The sequence below is a fragment of the Motacilla alba genome, chromosome 1 (genome assembly GCF_015832195.1).
Source record: "Motacilla alba alba isolate MOTALB_02 chromosome 1, Motacilla_alba_V1.0_pri, whole genome shotgun sequence".
In the NCBI taxonomy this organism is placed as follows: domain Eukaryota; kingdom Metazoa; phylum Chordata; class Aves; order Passeriformes; family Motacillidae; genus Motacilla; species Motacilla alba.
In genome coordinates, this window is record NC_052016.1 from 38,330,668 (window position 1) to 38,347,785 (window position 17,118).

Here is a 17,118-nt window from a genome sequence, read left to right on the forward strand (position 1 = left end):
CAACACCCTCCCTGCGCTGGAACTTGGGTGCAAAAGCAGCAACAGCAATGGAGTTTTAGCTATATCTGACGTGGGTTTGGAAGCCTGAGGGGAAACCTGCCCAAGACAGAAGTGTATGAGAGGTTTAAAAGCCAAAGGCAGCCTTCAGAATACTTGCCATCCTTTGGTGCCTCCTCATCTGCTATGACCTCTGCTCTTGCAGCAACCCACTTTCTCCTCCCCCAGCAGGGGCTCTGCTCATCATTGCTCACGTTGTCAGAACGAGGGGTCTCTTCTCTGCCAAATCCCTTCATGATTCTTCTGTGAACCAAATCTGACTTCCATCACTGTGAATATTTAATACGTACGTGATGAAATAATGACATTTCTGCTCATAGGAATGCTAAAGGGTCAGCACCAGGGAAAGTAGAAAAACATACTCAAAGACAATGCTGAATACAAATACATGTAGACTGAAAACCCCCTGAAGGGACAAGTAGCAAGGGAGATTCCATGACCCTGAAACCCCTTTCTGTCCTATTTCCAAGTACCAGCACGCAGGAGAGGAAGAGAAAAGGAGGGAGAAGACACGCTTGTGTTTGCAAGGGTCTGGAATGTGCCTTTGCATTTTTCAATGTTAATCTGTTTCTCATTATTGCAAAGTCCAAGGACACCGTGTACTGACCTGGAGTAATGCTGTGCGCAGCTGTGGGAATGATGTCAGTGTCCTGCTCTTCTGTGGACGTGTTCTGGAGGCTGCTCAGATATCTCTGGGATATCTCTGGCTTTGGGAGCTGTTTGCAGCATGGATCAACATCCCTTCAAGGCAACACCCTCGGCAGGGTGGCAGACACCCCGTGCACCAGGAGATGGCAGCCATGCCCAGTTGTCCACACCAGTTGCCATCCTGTTTTTCCTGCTTCCTCTAATATCAAGGACTCCACAGCTACCTGGATGTGCCTGTGTTCAGAGTTCATTGCTGCAAACCATGCAGTGTTGATGAAGCAAGACTGGGGTTTTCAGCGAGGACCAAGGCCCCATGTCTGGCTGTTCCCTACAGTTTGGGGAGAAAATGCTCTCCCAGAAATCACAAGCCCCCATTTCCCACAGCTCAGGCAGCTGGGTCTGGAGGTATATTTGCCACAGGCCCCTTGAGATCTTAGCTTTTGCCCAGGTGCATATAGAGGAGAGTGACACCTAGAGTAGCACAACCACAACCCCCATAAGGCTGTAAAGATAAGTGGTTCTTAAAAATATACAATCAGTAGCGAAATGTTCACTATATAAACAGTCTCCAAAGCAAGAAAAATATCTTGGGTTAATAAAGTAATATTACTGCATAGCAGTCACCCTACAGGGAGCTACGCTTGGCAGAGACACCTAAAGCGTTTGAGGCTGAATTAATTTGGAAAGCCAAATTAAAGAATATCTTGTAACAAACAGTATGAATTGGTATTTGTGAACAGAAAAAGCACAGTTAAAACAATCTTATGTGCAAAAGAGCTACATTTCTATAGCTGAATCTCATGGATTAACTCTAGAGCACACTCTGAACTTAATCAGATTTATGTGCAGAAGAACCTAAACATAGCATGTATTCTTAATATAGTTCATGATTCTTTGCATTTACTCATTGCATTTTTTTCTTCTGTACGATGTCAGCTGCTGTCATGTTTCAACAAGTATCTTTAACCCTGTGTTGGTCAGAAATTAGGCAAAAGCTGGTATCTCAACTCTTTTTTTAAAAATGCTGATTTTTTCTAATAATTTCGCTGAGAAGGACAATGCTGTTGTACAGGCCAATATCAAATGCTGAAAGATGAACATTCTTTATACATCTTTGCTTCTCTTCTTGCTTCGTAAAGCATATTGGGTCAGCCCTTTTGTGTCCAGTGTGGTAAATTATGAGTCATGAATGGGCACAATAAGCTGGCCATCAATGAAAGAAGCATCTCAAATAACTACAGAGATTTTTGGTAGCATGTCCAAAGTACCTGAACAATTTATCTGCCTTGATCTGCTGGGTGACATTGTCAATAACTTCAAAGTTACAAGTAAAAGTATGAAGACATTTTAATATTTCCAGGTTGTACCTGCAGAAACCAGAAGGAAGACATGACACGTCAATCCTCTGTGCCTAATTTACCTCCTTCACCCACATGATACCAAAAAATTGACAAAACCAGATGCTTGTTTGAAAGACCTTTATTTATATAAATAATATGCACCATATGAAACAAATATACAGCACCATGCTTGCAAATTAATGCTTTGCAAAGGACTGTCATTGCTATTCCTGGTCAAAATTCCCCAAGCTGAGAGTGCCTTGGGAGCCTGAAGTTGTAGGAAGCTTGTGATGCACTTGGTTGAGACCTCTGCTAGCAGAAGGAGGTCCTCTAGGAGCAGGGCTCTCTGCTGTCCTAGCACCAGAGGAGGTCCTCTGAGGAGCCTCCAGCCTTCCCAGGAAGAGGAACAGGATGGAGCAGAGAACTTGCAGCCATCGTGAAGGAAATGACAGAGCACACCCAGAGTGTGGGACACACTTAGCCTTGTCCAAGCCTCGAGAGGTTAGATTGGAGAGGGCAATCCAGCTGTAATTCAGGGGGTGGGAAGGTGGTGGTGAGCAGGCATGTACGTGAACCTGTATCTTCAGCTTGTAAAGACTGTGTCCACCAGATCAGGAGCTAATGGGGTCCCCTAGTGGAAACAGAGTGATTGCCAGGCAGGAGGATGGTTTGATTTTTGCCCCTACAGAAGATATCTATTTGCAGGCCCAAGAGCTTTGCATATGCCAGGACTTTTTTTCTGGCCAGCTCTCAGTAACAGCCACCAACTCGACATTGCTGGCCATATTATGGGCAGTAAAAAACTTGGAAAAACAGAAGACTGTGGGACTGTAAAGGTGCCTCTAGCAGAGGCAGCTGGCTGGGAAGGGAGCACATTGCATGTCTGGTCTAGGGGGAAATGCTCAGAGGATGAAGAGCACTCCACACAGTGAGAGCTGTGGTGCTCTGCACACAATCCTCTTAGAGAGACCTGCTGGCTTTACGTGAGGTTTTCAAGCTGAGCTACCTGTGCTGTCAAGGACTCACTTCAACACTCTCAGCTGAGCTTTCCAGTAGCTGGTCAACTTTGATGTTAATACACAGGCTCTACCACTTCAGTTGTGATGGTTTTCAACTTCCTACCAACAACCAGAAGGACATAAACCATTAATAAACCATTTCACAGGAGAGGACGCAGAGCAGCTGAGTGTAGTGCAGCTCTAAGAGCCAAAAAATGTGCTCCCTGAAGCCTTCATGAAATGTGCAGGTCAGTGCAGTGCCAGTGAGAGCACAGTCACACAAACAGCTTTGCAGGCTGTCTGCTCCCACCTGGGCAAGGCTAAACCCAGAGCTCCATTTAGTGGATCACCTGGATTAGCTCTGCAGGGACTGAGGGGAGGCAAATGACTCTCTGGCAATGTCACTGCAGTCCTGGCTATTCCCAGTTAGCGATGGATAAGGTGTGAGCCTGGGGAAGGTGTCTTCACAAGATCAGCCTCATTCTCCTTGGAAATAAAAAGTAAGGACAGTCTTATCTCTAGACACAGGGCTGGAAGGAAGAGTGATGTAAGGAGGGAAGAGGAGAAAGATCTGTCGTAAGGGTGAGAGTTGGAAATCAAAGAGCAAGTGCTTGTGAAGTCTTCTGATTGCCGATGACTTTCACTTCAAAGTCCCAGAATTTTAAAAGCATCTCGTAAATCATCTACTTCGTACAGCGGCTGCAGGACAAAATAGAAATGGTAGGTCAGTTGTCAAGTGAGCAGGAACCATGAATATGAGGAAGGAATGGCAGGAGATGGGATGAGAGGTGGAAGAAGGGGAAATGAACGAGGAGAGAAGAGATGAAGAAAGCTGGGGAAAGAGGCATAAGGGATGTGGAAGATGAAGACACATGAGTGAATGACATGGCAGATGGCAGGGATGAGCAGAAAGAGCAAAGAGGAATTACAGTGAGGAAGAGAGGAATAAGCTGAGGGAAGAGGCACTGGAAGAAGAAGGAGAATTGGCCCTTACCAGGAGGATTCGTCGAAGTTTCCTGGCAAGATGGACAGAGTTTTCATGCAGCCCTTCCCAGCCTTTGAATGCCTGTTCCCTGTTCTCCACAAATGTGTTCCAGCAGTAGAAATAATCTGTGCAAGATATGGGGAAGTTACAGATGCTCGACAGCACACTGATCACTAAATCATCACACTCTGCAGCATCTTCTCTGGCTCCTTGCCCAACCTTCTCCCCCTCTCCTGGGTCTCCCTAACATCCTGTAGTTCTCCATCATCTCCTGTCCTGCCTGCACACCTCACCTTTGAAGGTCATGATGGCAATCTGTGCCCCTGCCTTGTGCAGGCGCCTCAGCCCCTCGGGCTCTGCCTTGCGGTCCTCGCAGAAGTAGAGGCGGGCCATGAAGATGCGGAGGCTCAGGTTGGGGTAGGAGCGCAGGAAGTTGGCGATGTGCTGGGCGCAGTCGTAGCAGGGGCTCCAGGAGGTGAACCAGGTGATTCGGTAGCAGCGTCCCGGGTCCAGGTCCCAGGCTGCGATGTAGCGCAGGAAGAGCACCTCCACGTGACATCCCATCTTTGGGAAACCGAAGGGGTGAGGCGTCAGGTGGCGGGCAGGGAGCAGGGTGTGCGAGGGGCAGGGAGGGAGGGCTGGCGTGGATGGTGTGTGAGGGAGGAGAAACAAGGTTCGGGGAGTGCTCTTGGGTCAGCACACACCGGGACAAGGCACGGTAGTACTTAAGGGCTAGAGAAGCACTGGTGGGCACTGGTGTGGAGGGATGTACAAATGGGATGGGTGGGAGCTCAGCAGGAAGGTAGGGAGACCGGAAAAGCAGCAGGGAGTGTGGATGTCTCGCTGGTAACTTGGTCCAGGATAGCACAGAGTACAGCTTTACCCAGAGGCTGCATCCCTCAAGAGGTGTGTACCAGCACAGCGCCCAGGTGTGCCTGAGTTGCTGTCACAGCCCTCTGCTCCCTGCTGCCCCAGGCAAACTGGAGCTGCAGGCACCTCAGAACAGGAGGCAAGGTGTTCCCCTACCTGGTTGCGCAGGTATCCGAAGTCCAGGGAGCACGAGGTAGCACTATCCCGGCGCTTCACCACATAGCACAGGTAGGTTTCACGCCGGCCCTTGGCCTTGCGCAGGTTCCTGAAGTTGTAGAGGAAGAGTCTCCTTTGCATGAGAATGCTGCAGGAGAAGACGAGAGAGAATTTACATTTACTCATGTAGCCAGTAGTTTACCATGTCTCTGTTGAGGGCTCAGCACCAAAAATATCCTCTTCATATCCAAGCCTCTCTGTATGAGAAGAGTGTCGGTAATTTGCATGAAATGTTCTAGGGAAAGATGCAGACGTGACCCTGGGGATGAAGCAGGTGACCATGTGAGTGGAAATGGTATGTGAATTAATAGTGATTAGTCAAACAGCAACTATGGCTGGGCAGAGTGTGAAAATATCTGAAAATATCCAGAACATGGACACCAGCGAGGGAGGAGGATGAAGGCATCTGAGAAGACCTGTGAAGATGAGAGGGTATGGAGTTCAGCCATCAAGAGATGTTATTTTTGCTATATGAAACCTAGAAAATCCACTGGGGCAAGGGACAGACCAAATTAGAATCTCTCCAGAGAAGAGCGGACAGAATGCCTTCCAAGCACTGCCTAAAAGAAGAGCGGAATTGAAAGTGTGCAGGACCAGGGAAAGACGCCATCCAGTAGCTGATGGAATATATAAAGGGTAAGTATGCTGACACCTCCCCAGACACAAGTACCATTTCCACAGCAGACAGACATCAAGACTGGCATGGGCCTGCTCCTGCCAGGGAGCACAGGGAGGGTGTAAGGCAGTCATGAGCCACATCTAACAGCCTCGCTGCCAAGTGAAGGGACACAGGCAGCTGGGTTCATTGAGGTGAGATACACACCTCCCCCGCAGCAATGCAAAACAGAAGTGAATAGGTTAAAAATAATCACATCCTTTGTCATCTTTTCCCACTGTTAGGCTGATGTTCAGCACAAAGATGGGGTGAGTTTAAGAGATACTGAGCTGGGTTTTCCTGAGGATCTCCAGTCAAGTGTAGAAAAGGGGAATTTGGGTTTGTTAGGAATTTAAATCAGAGAGTCTAGGCACGTGTATACACCCTTCATCTGTTTGCTAATGTCACCATAAGCTTGAGCACTGCAGAGCACTTAATGACCAGCAAGAGGCATCCTCTCTGCCCCTCCAGGAGCTCCTGTCCCTTGTGCAGCCTGACACATGGCCACTGCATCACAGGTACTCATTCATACAGTCATGCACATCCTCTTGCCTTTTGCTACCTAGTGATGTGCTTTGAGGTTGTGTGACACTCCCTACTGCTCCTCACCTGCATCACAGACATTCTCCCTCAGGCAGCCTTGCTCCTCTGACCGTCCCACAGACAGGCAAACCACTCTTTCCTGCCCTGTCTCCCTCAGCCCGCAGTGCAAAAATACCTGTCCTGCTCACACAGAAAGAGGAAGCACACACAAGCACACACATACTTTGTTATGCCATGCTTTATGCTGACAGGCTCCTGCAGAAGCACATCACATTCGAGCATGCCTTCAGTTAGAAGAAAGTCCAAAGAGCAGACTGCACACACTCAGGAGGGAAAAGCATCCCCATTAAGTGTCTCATTAAGCCAAAGAACAGTCTGAGGCTGTTCCTGGAGGTCTGTCCCATAAGCACTGTTGCAGTGCTGCTCTGTTGGGCTTGCAGGCTGTGTCAGGAGTAGAGCACAAGCTGATCCCACTGCATTCCGTCACCTCTTTCTCTGGCTGTTCATGGTGTGTGCCTGTTCCCCATACCCACTGTATGTTCTTCATCATCTTTCTCAGTCTTGGAGCTGACTCACTCCTTACCACCTTAGATTCACCCTATTTTCCTGCCTTTGTGCAAACACAAATGAACACCCTTTTATATTCCTAACACACACACACACACACACACACACACACACACACACACACACATACACATTGGTCTCCCCATAAAATCATCAACCAGTGGTTCACCACAGGTTTCTAAGCCTTAGATGTGTTATTGCAGGGATATGGAAAAGACTGTGCCCTGTAACAGAGATGCTGGAGAGGTGATCTGTTCTGTGGTGACAGATCCTGAGGCTGTCCGGAAAGGATAACCCAGAAAATTGCACAGGTGTGATAGGTCAGAGGCTTGCAAAGCACTTACCTGGGGTGTGCCACAACTGCAGAAAACAGAGCAGAGCCTTGTGCACAAGACAATTGCTTGCTGAAGAAATATATAAGCCAGGTGGAAAACAATTACAATTATGTTGATGTTTCCTTAGAACCATATGGAAAAATGCATTTTATCACATCAAAAACATAAGGGAAAACAGACTTTCCCTTTTCTATTTTTTTAAAGTTTTGGGCAAAACCATTTGCTTTCAAAATGTGCAAAGCCATTTGCTTTCAAAATGTTTCTGGTTTTTCTCCTAATTGTGCCACTTCTCATGTCATTCCTTTTTTCTTTATTCAATGTATTTGACCCTGCAGAGTTGCATGCGGATGCAAATAAGAGCAAAGAACAAGAAATGACCCCAAACCACAGAAAAATAAAATTACGATCACTCAGATTTTTTTTCTGTTTCAAAACAAATTGAAGGCAATTTGAATCACAGAAGACATTTGTTCAACTGGAAATGTTCATTAACATCAGCTCTTTCCTCCCTTTCCTCTGGAGTTCACCATCCCAGGTTTTTTTGGTTTTTTTTGTTTTTTTTTTTTTGTTTTTTTTTTTTTTTTTTTTTTTTTTTTTTTGTTTTTTGTTTTTTTTTTTTTTGTTTTTTTTTTTTTTTTTTTCCCAGGGAGTATTTCAGAATATGGCTGGTGCAAACAGAACAATGAATGAACAAATGTTGTGTGGAGCAGCTGAGCAGATGTCTGGCTAGGTGTAAACTGCTGGATACACATGCAACTCCTATGGCTATAGCATAGCTCAAGGGAAAGCAGCAAGGACACAGGAGCTGTGATTGCACCTGGGCACTGAAGAAGCAGCCTGAACAGAGATCTTCTCCTCAAATAAAGATTCATGAAATCAGAGTGAAGCCCCCTGCACAGTATGCAATTGTGGAGAGTGATTAGTCATAATAAGCTCACAGACTAATTGCAGCGCAAGTAGAGGATTGAGGGGCTTAAGCAGCAGACAGCATCTGACTGTTCATCCTTGTCATCCTGTTATCATTCTTTGTTTCTAGAAAAGAAAAATAATGAAAGGAACAGAGAATAGCCACAAGAAAGAAATGACAGAAAGGGAAAAGAGTACAGGTGGCAGAAAGTCAAAGAGAAAGAACAACAGAGACACAAAGATGCAAGTTGCAAGAGCAGGACAGGCAGGGAGTTAGATCAGTGAGTCAGATGGCGAAAGGGAAAGGGATGGTCAACCAGAGGGAAAGCAAGTTAATTTTGCCAGAAAGATTCTCATACGAGCAAGAAACTAGAGGCACTCCTTTTACCTGTCCATGACTCCCAGGGTCTCTCTCAGGTGATGGGATTACAAGGAGGTTATCTTGCAGGCTCTGTGTGCGCAGCCCTCTGACCTGATGTACAGAAATGTGGACTGGCCTGTGTGTCCCCTCCGCATCCACCCCTATCTACTCCCTGCTGGCTTTCATCGGGGTGTGGTTGAGGGAGGAGTTAGAAGGGTCTCTGGAGCTGTAGGAGCTCAAGAGAAAAGTGTTGAGATGCAAAGGGGCATCAGTTCTGAAAGATGCTCAGCACCCATTGGTCACCACCCCCCCTTGCACTACCTACTAGCCCTCCCCAGCTGCAAAATTTTTCTGAAATAATATCAATAGCATAACAAGGCAGGAAACATTGTCTAGTGGTTAGAGGGGGCCTGAGAGCTTGTATACCACTAGTGTGAATGTGGGCAAAACCACACCATCCCTCCGGGCTTCGCATCACGCAGCTGTGCAGGGATGGTGGTGACCCTGCCCTGCTCCACCACAGAGGCAGCTCTGTGCAGCAACCTGGAGCCACCCTGCTGGAAGGAGCTCAGGGAACACCAGCTTGTGGGCAGACTTTCCCCACTCCTCTGTGACCCTCTGAAAGGCCTGGCAGCTGCATGGAGCAGCACCGAAGCTGAAGACGAGAGTGAGAGGGACTCAGCTCCCAGGGCTTAGTGGGGAGAGGCTGGCCTCACTTTGCACCTGAACATTGCCACGGGTGTATGAGCCCCATCAACACACCAGGAGTGGTGGCAGACTTGCGCTGCAAAGCTGCACAAAAAGCACCGGTGGGGAGTGACTCTGGGCCTCATCCTGCTGCTCCAGGTTGTACTGGCACCAGCACCGAGCTCTGCTGGTGGCAGGGCGACAGTGAGGACCCCCCGACTGAGGTCTGCGCTGTCGCAGCCAGGCTGGCACTCAGGATGCACACACTTTGCTCTGCCAGCACTGCTCTGGGCTGCCCAGGCTCTGCTGCTGCCCTGGCAGCCATGCCCTGTGCAGGGCTGAAGGACAGCGAAGGCTGGGGCAGGGCCTTGGGCTGGCCAGGGTGCCGAGCAGGCAGGCAGGGGACACTGCTCCGCTTCTGCCCGAGGCGGGGCATGGTGAGAAGCAGGGCTTTTGTTTACCTCACGCTAGGGTAGTTCTTCGTTTTTTCTCTGCTTGATTTACTTTCCTTATTAATTTTACTGGTTTTCAGAATGCTAAGGCTTTGCGAAACCAGCATATGCAAAAACAGGCAAAGGAGAGATGAGTTGCCAGAACAGAGCAGACTCTCTAGCCCAGCGCTTGGAGAGGACTTGTTTTTGAGAGCAGAGAGCATGGCATACTTCAACAAAAGGAGAAGCGCTCCTGCAAAGCCCGGGCATGGGCTGTCCTACTCCTCAGGGAAATGCCTGGGTAGGACACATACTCAATGAATACACGTTTTGGCAGCTGCATTGGTCTCAAGAGCTGTGGCAATTATCCTCCTTGAGGATCTGGCTCCTAGTACTTGACCAAAGCTAGAAAAGACTGAAATCCTTGAGAATCCCTGTCCTACTTAACAGAGCCTAAGAGAACACTCTGGCTAATGAAACAGCTGTCCCCTTTCAGCCTTTGCTCTAGTAGCACCTTGTGACAAATCTCCTAGGTCAGACCAACACATCACGCTTTAATACTAGATTTTCTTTTAATAATTCAAAGAGCACATTTGTTACGCAGGACATTAAAAAAAAAAAAAAAGAAAGAAAAAAAAAAGAAAGAAAAAAAAGGAAAGCAAAAACAAAAAGCAAAACCCTCTGGGAAATCTGCTTCTTAGAGATCCGAACTGTTTTTGTTTCATTCAATGAATCAAAGTAAATTCTCACCTTTACTCTTGTGCTGGTTCTTAATTTTCATAGCCAAGAGATTGCACAAAATTTTATATAATTTTTTTACTTTGAAAGGAGTCAAGAAATATCTCCATGGCCAGCCTGGTCCTCCCCATAAATTTAATTGATGCAAAATTATTTTCTCAAAGGTTTTCCATGTCAAGTCTCATAAAATGTGTAACTAGATCCTTTCTCTGGTCCTGCCTGAAAGTGGAATTCGTCTTTCCATGTTCAAAACATGTCCTTTCTCCTAAATGTTAAGAGTTTCTTTGCTCTCCACAGAAATAAAAAAGAAAGAATGGATATACAAACAGATGAACTATAATTAATGTCAAGGCTCTCAAGTCTAAGCACTGCTGGAGGCTTTCTAATGCCCTTCATTTAGACTGGTAACTTCCTTCACATGTGAGATCCAAGTGCAAAGAGTCAGAGGCAGATAGATCTGCCCCTATCTCTAATCCCCAGAGGAGAAACCTGCTGGTGTGGAAGTGCTTTAGTGTCTTGTAGCAAGTCTAGGGGACATTTCAAGAGTGACCTTCACTTCCTAGGCAGTTCTGCCTAAAAGAGGAGCTGCATTCTCTTGCCACAGCAAGATTTTGCTCATTAGCAGATGTCACCCCTGCTCTGGTTAAAAAAAAAAAAAAAAAAAAAAAAAGTAGTTTAGAAAACCATGGAAAGGTTGCTGATCCCTGATCTGGTTGCTTGTCCAGCTTTCTCCCTGGTTGTAAATTGCTAAATCTGTTACATGTGTCAAGCATAGGCTGGGAGCTAACACACAAGGGGAAATGCTTCAGTTTTCTGTCCTTTCTGCTCAATGAAAACCTCTTTGGAGATGGGAGAGGAAAATACTGAAGATGTCTCCATCACTGTTTCTGAACAAAGCCTGGGTCAGTTAAAGTTTGGTGGGGAAGGCTGGAGAGGGTCCCTGTGCTGCTGTGTTTGGAGTGTTATCTAGTGAGAGGCATTGCTCCAGCTTTTCAGGATCATGGAAGAATGTCCTAGCATCCCTTCAGGTTTCTTGTGCTCAGGGCTTTATTTTCTGTCTTGGAGTGAGAACAGAGAAATAAGTGCTGGTTGAAGAGCAGTGGTCAGGTGTAAGGTGGGGTGAGAGAAGGAATGCCACCATTACTTTTACGAAAGATTCAGAAAGCAAATTACCAAGAAATTAGACAGCAAAAATACAGTGAATAATTTAAATTATCTAGCCCCAAAGCAGAGGAGAGGTTGCTTGTTTAGTCAACAGGAAGTCATGTGTTGGTGCATACCATTATAAATATATATTTATTTTTTCCATTCACCCTTTGCTCAGAAATCGCCTTTTGAAAGTAGCGCCTCTGTCACCAGTTGGTTGGTTTAACACTGAACACAAGAAATGCAGACACCTGCTCACCCTGGCCTCAAGAGAAAACCTCAAACAGAAAAACTTTCTCTGCTCCACAAGTGCTGATGCACCACAGCCACTGGCTTGCACAGAGATGCTGAACAGGGGAATGAATGGTGGAGCTCCTTGCAGTGAGGCACTGGCAGATGAATAAGCTGTTATGCTTATTTATTATAAGCACATGGAACATGCTCACTCAATGTGAGCATATGCTAAGCCTGAGACTGTCCATCAAAATGCTTATTTATTACACACACATTGCACTGCACTCACTCCACAAAGATTCCTCACCCTCCTTAGAATGACAGACCCAACACAAAGGCAGTGCACTTGCTCAGAAACCTCTGCTGGGCACACCACTCCCATTACTCCAGTCCTGGGTGCAAAAAACCCTTCCACACTAGATGTAGAGCAGCCTGCTGTTAGGACACAGGGCAGAGAGCCTTGTCCCTGGAGCTGCCACCTCATCCTGTGATGCAGCAGTGGATGCTGTGCCTGGGGAGAAGGTTTCAGCCATTGCTTTACAAAGCAGTGATTTTTGCGGAATGTGCAGCACCACAGAGATACGTAAAAGCTGAGAGGATGTGTGTGCGGTCTGCCTGGGGTGGACTTCACCAGAGAGGGATGGTGTGGTGGTGGGGTTTGCAAATGCAAAGCTAAAGCACTGTGGGGTGAGTGTCACGGAGGCTGCATCTAAATTAGACAAGAGCAGGGATTCCAGGTTATGAGAGGGAAGGGGGAAGTAAAAAAGGCAGGAGTTCAGGATGTGTGGGAGGGTGAGTTTACAAAACTTGCACTGCTGCATGCTGCAGGACTGTCAATGATGCCACTGATGCAGAATTGAGGGCATCTGGTTGCTGGGTGTGCATTAAGGTTATATATTACTGTGTGTTTTACTAGTAATTCAGCTTTCCAGGCTTGCACTGCAAAATCTTTACCTGGAGACTTGACCTGCAGTTTATTTTTGTTTCACTGTTGAGCTTGTTTTGGTGCAGGGGGACAAGGCAAATTAGGGTGAACTATTGAATTGAGTGTACATTTTTTAACCGCAGCCCTGTGAGTGCTTCTCATTCCTGCCCTGCAGCTCTCTGCTAACCCAGCCCAGCCCAGGGCTCCTTACAGGAACTAATAATCTTTAATTCTGGCCTGTGACCCCACAATTATTTTGTCTCCCTGTCTGTATTAGTACCCTCCACCATGTCTCTAGGCCACAGCACTTCCAGCCCTTGCTACCAGAAACTGCTATCTTCTGGGATCACCAGCAGGAGGGCAGGAAAGGGGCTAGATTGTATTGAGGAGTTTGAGACCCAGTGAATGGTGTCCCCATCATGACTGCAGATAAAAAAAATGTGACCAAAATCCACATCCTTATGCCAAATATCCTCTAGTGTGTTCTCTGGCTTGAGGCCGTGAGATGGTTGGGAGCTTACCTCATTTACGCTAAGAGAAACAGACTCTGTGGTGAAAGCAGAATTGCCCTCCCCATGTTGAGAGATGAGGGGTAAAGTACCTCCCAGAGCTGCTGGCACCCTGCTGCTTCCCATTGCAGCGCCTGCAGCTTCAGCCTCCAGCATGCCCTGCCCATCCCAAGTGGCTCCTGACTCTGCGCTGACCTGGAGAACACCCTCTGTGTGCTCAGGGAGCTGCAGGCATTCTCCTACAGCTCAGCTCCCTGCTCTGGGCACCCCACACCCTGTTTCAAATCTGATTTTCCTGCTCCTCAGTGGAAGTCACTGGCTCCATATCTCTGCAATCATCTGCTAGCCACAGGGAGAAACTCGGTTTTGTACTGCTGTTTTTCACGATGAGGCTCACCTTCTATGTGGTTATGGTTTTGCAAACCAGTGTTGCCTGTGATTAGCTCGTGTTTGTGCAGCGCTGCAGCTCGTGCTACTCTGTGCAAAAAGAGCTTGCACTGAGGCCTGGGTGGTAAATCCTGATTTTAACTTCCCTGTTGTCTTTGGAGAAGTACTTTGTTGGAGAGACGGAGAGAGAAGTCTTGGGAGTTCAGTAAAAAATCGCGTGTTGGATGTTCCTTGGCTATCAGTCGTGTGCTGAGTACCTTGCAGTTGTACAAGGTTTCCTTGGCTGGAAATCCTCATGAGCATCTCTCGATCTTGCTCTCACACACAGCCGGGTAATTTCCTTTTGCCCAGTCTGTGCTCGACAGGGGGACAGCAGACCCACTCCTCTCTTCCATATTTTTGTGCAGGTACAGGCAAGGCACAGGCAAATTTACTTAAGGGTGGCTAGCTTGGTCCTGTTGCAATTTGGAAAACAGGGAACAAGGCCAGCAAAGCTTTTAGATTGGAGAGGCAAAAATCCACCATGAAATAGGGTGCCTGGGGACTCTCAGGGAACAGAAATGGCATAGAGGTTTGCAGAGGCTACAAAGAGTTCAGACATCTTTCCTAAGCTAAACCAATGACCAACTGCAAAGAGAGCAGCTGAAGGACAGTGGAGCCAAAAGAAATGGTGTGATGACAGTGCTGGGCTCAGCCAGGGCTGATGAGAAAATCACCACAGCACGGAGAGTCTCAGGAGCAACTACACTCACTGCACCAGGCAGAAAAGAAACACTTTTGAAGGTGCCAAGAAGGCAGCAAAGGCCAAGACCCACCTGGCCTTCAAGTAGCACTGCCAAGGAGCCCTGATTAGCTCTGGCTGAGAAGGAAGTCCCAAGGAAGGTCAAGATGGCCAAGAAATAGCTACAGGATATGAAAACTGACAGACCAAAAGAGGCAAAGATCCAGCTAAGGGCAAAACAGTGAAACCCAAGGCTACCAAACCCAAAGCAGAGAAATTGAAAGTGACCGCAGGGTGAGAAGGTGGTGCACAAGAAGTAGATGCTGTGTGAGCATAGAAAAAGTGGCCTGCTGCAGAGGCACAGACTGCAAATCCTTTAATTGAACCACTGATTTTTGTAATGCTTTGCATTTTTTAACACAATTTCCCCAAAGGAAGAGAATTTATTTCAATAGTTTTAATGCCTTGTTTTGCAATTAAACTTGTGCTTTGTATTAATTAAAAGTTTATTGTCATTTTCTTCAGTTGTCTGCAACAATATTGTAGGGGAGACAGAGTTTGCTCAGAGATGCACAGCAAAAAGAACAAAGGCAGCAGATGAAAGATGCAATAAAGGAATTTCTGATCTGACATCAGGAAACTATTCTCCATCTTAAGCGTGGTATAATATTAGAACGAGTTGTGGATTCTCCATCCCCTGCTGAATTTTTCAGAATTCACTTGGACAAGGCTCTGAGCAATCTGAGCAGCTTTGAAGTTAGCTCTGCATGTTAACTTTCAATGTAAGTTTATTTGTGATTCTAACCGGGAACATATACTATCTCAATATCCACATTTATTAAAAAAAATGCACGGCTTAACCTACATTTATTCTTGTATTCAAGCAGGTGAGATCTGACATGTCTTATTGGTTAGACACATTGAATTACATATGCTTCTCTATTACACCTTTTTGCTAATTTGTGACCAGCTGTATTTGTATGGAAATTGCCACCTTAGTAAAATGCCCCAGAATGCATTCTGATAGATAATTTATTCATTAAATGAATGGAATGTTTTTCACAATTCACTTTTTAAATACACTTCAGCATACTAGCAACAAGCACATGCTGTTTGTGTTTTAACGGATATGATTCACATTATTGAACATGTTTTTATTTGAAAAAATATTTTACATTAATAGTAAAAGTAGACAATCAAATACCTTTGTGGTATTACCCACACATTTTTAACTAACTTTTTTAATGAACTAAAATCCAGCTCTCTATTTTGTGGGAGTTTTCCAACTTGCTGCATTACAGGTTCTAAGGATGGCAGGAACAGAGAGTGAAAAGCAATGTGCTGAAGATCAGAGAGCAGGGGGTGAAGAGATTCAGAATGGGATCTCAGATTTCCTGTGCCCCAGTCAAGGAGCTGTTCACAACTGGACAAATGTGCACTGTCAAACAATGTCACCATGTGGTGCCAGGGGTCAATACTACAGGATCGTGTACTTCAATATCTCTGGAAAAAAACCACCCTAACAATTAAAAAAAAAAAAAATTAAAGCTAAAATCCTTTTTGGTTTCAACCCAGCTATTCTTTGTTGAGTAGAGGAGCTCTTTTGGGTAGGTGGCAAGGACCAGTCCTGTCTGTGAAGGAAAAGCCCACATGGCAGCCAGCAGAATATCCCCGAGGGATCCTTCCAAGCCGAGATGCCCGATGCCAACGCTCTTTGTTCACGCTGCGGGTTCTTGCGGACAGGATTCAGGCAACAAGTTTCAGGAGCTTCTAGGTGACGTGTCAGCTGCTTCCAACAGCCTTCCCATGCTTGTTAGCTCCACATGCCCAGCAGTGAGGCACTGCTTCACTAGGGAGCAGACATCAGAGCACTGGCTTTAACCAGCAGCCTTCAAACTGGTCACACAGATCGGTACCGGGGAGCTGTGACAGCAAGAGGAGGAGGAACAGCCATCATGTGGTGTGGGAAGTGACTGCAGGGCATCTAACTGCTGCTCCAGGTCAGGAGAGGCTGTGAAAATCAGCCACAAATGCAGAATCATGATTCTAAAACCAGGGCTCTGTCAGCTTTCTTTGTGGCTAGCCCAACTGCATGAGCAGCACACCTACCTGGAGGCGTATTTAAAACCACTTCCCTGGCTTGGTAGAGAAAGTGACCTCCAGATATTGTGGCAATTCGGGTTGGAGTGGCAGGGGTGATAAATCTGGGTGTGGGACAAGTGCCAATGAAGTGTGGGCCGACTCTAGTGTAAGGGAAAGGGAAGAATAAGCTGAATTACAAACAGTTGATGGCATATGTTGTGCTTGGCTCACACAGCCAGGGGAAAGTGCCAATGCAGGAGCACTGCAATGGCTGAGTTTATGAGACAGAGCAGGGGCTGCCCTGTGTAGGAGGGAGCAGTGTCTCCAGCCACTGGGGCTGAGGCTGTACCCACTACAGCAGTCTGAGATCAGGACACCACAGCTTCAGCCAGGAAGGAGAGTAGAGGAGAGTGTTGTGCAATAATCTGCATTGTGTGGTTTAGTCCTGAAGATCTATGGGGCACTTCCAGAGGCAGCTTAATGGGTAATTTGGCTCACAGCCACTTTTGTTCTGGAAATACCATCTAAATGCAGACTTGACTGCTTGCATATGAAGATATTGCTCAGAGTTCCCCATGTCTCAGTGCTTTCTGAGCATCTTTTCAACCAAAATATCAGTCAGTGTCTGATGAAACCATGACAAAGTCAGAAAATCAACGAAAAGGAAATTTTCCTAATCCTTTTGACCTAGATGTGTAATTTTTAATGTAATCTCTCAGATATTCTCCTTATTGAGTTAAGCAGTTTAGTAAGCAAGTTCTTCTCTTCTTATGTGAT

At 46.5% G+C, this 17,118-nt stretch overlaps 1 protein-coding gene across 1 annotated transcript; it reads right to left on the reverse strand.

The window, feature by feature from the left end:
• Positions 1-3,222: 3,222 nt before the first annotated feature.
• Positions 3,223-8,687, reverse strand: AICDA (activation induced cytidine deaminase). Its single transcript, XM_038142347.1, has 5 exons — positions 8,509-8,687; positions 5,055-5,202; positions 4,322-4,592; positions 4,038-4,153; positions 3,223-3,742 (listed from the first exon to the last, which is right to left on the reverse strand). The coding sequence occupies exons 1-5, from the start codon at positions 8,514-8,516 to the stop codon at positions 3,689-3,691; spliced, it is 597 nt and encodes a 198-aa protein (XP_037998275.1). The 5' UTR covers positions 8,517-8,687; the 3' UTR covers positions 3,223-3,688.
• Positions 8,688-17,118: the final 8,431 nt, after the last annotated feature.

Bases quoted from the DNA above. Each gene is read 5' to 3' on its own strand.
- AICDA (XM_038142347.1), bottom strand. The intron at 4,154-4,321 runs GTGAGGTGTGCA...TATCTTGCACAG, and splicing joins TGCCATCATGACCTTCAAAG to ATTATTTCTACTGCTGGAAC. The intron at 3,743-4,037 runs GTAAGGGCCAAT...TTTGTCCTGCAG, and splicing joins AACTTCGACGAATCCTCCTG to CCGCTGTACGAAGTAGATGA.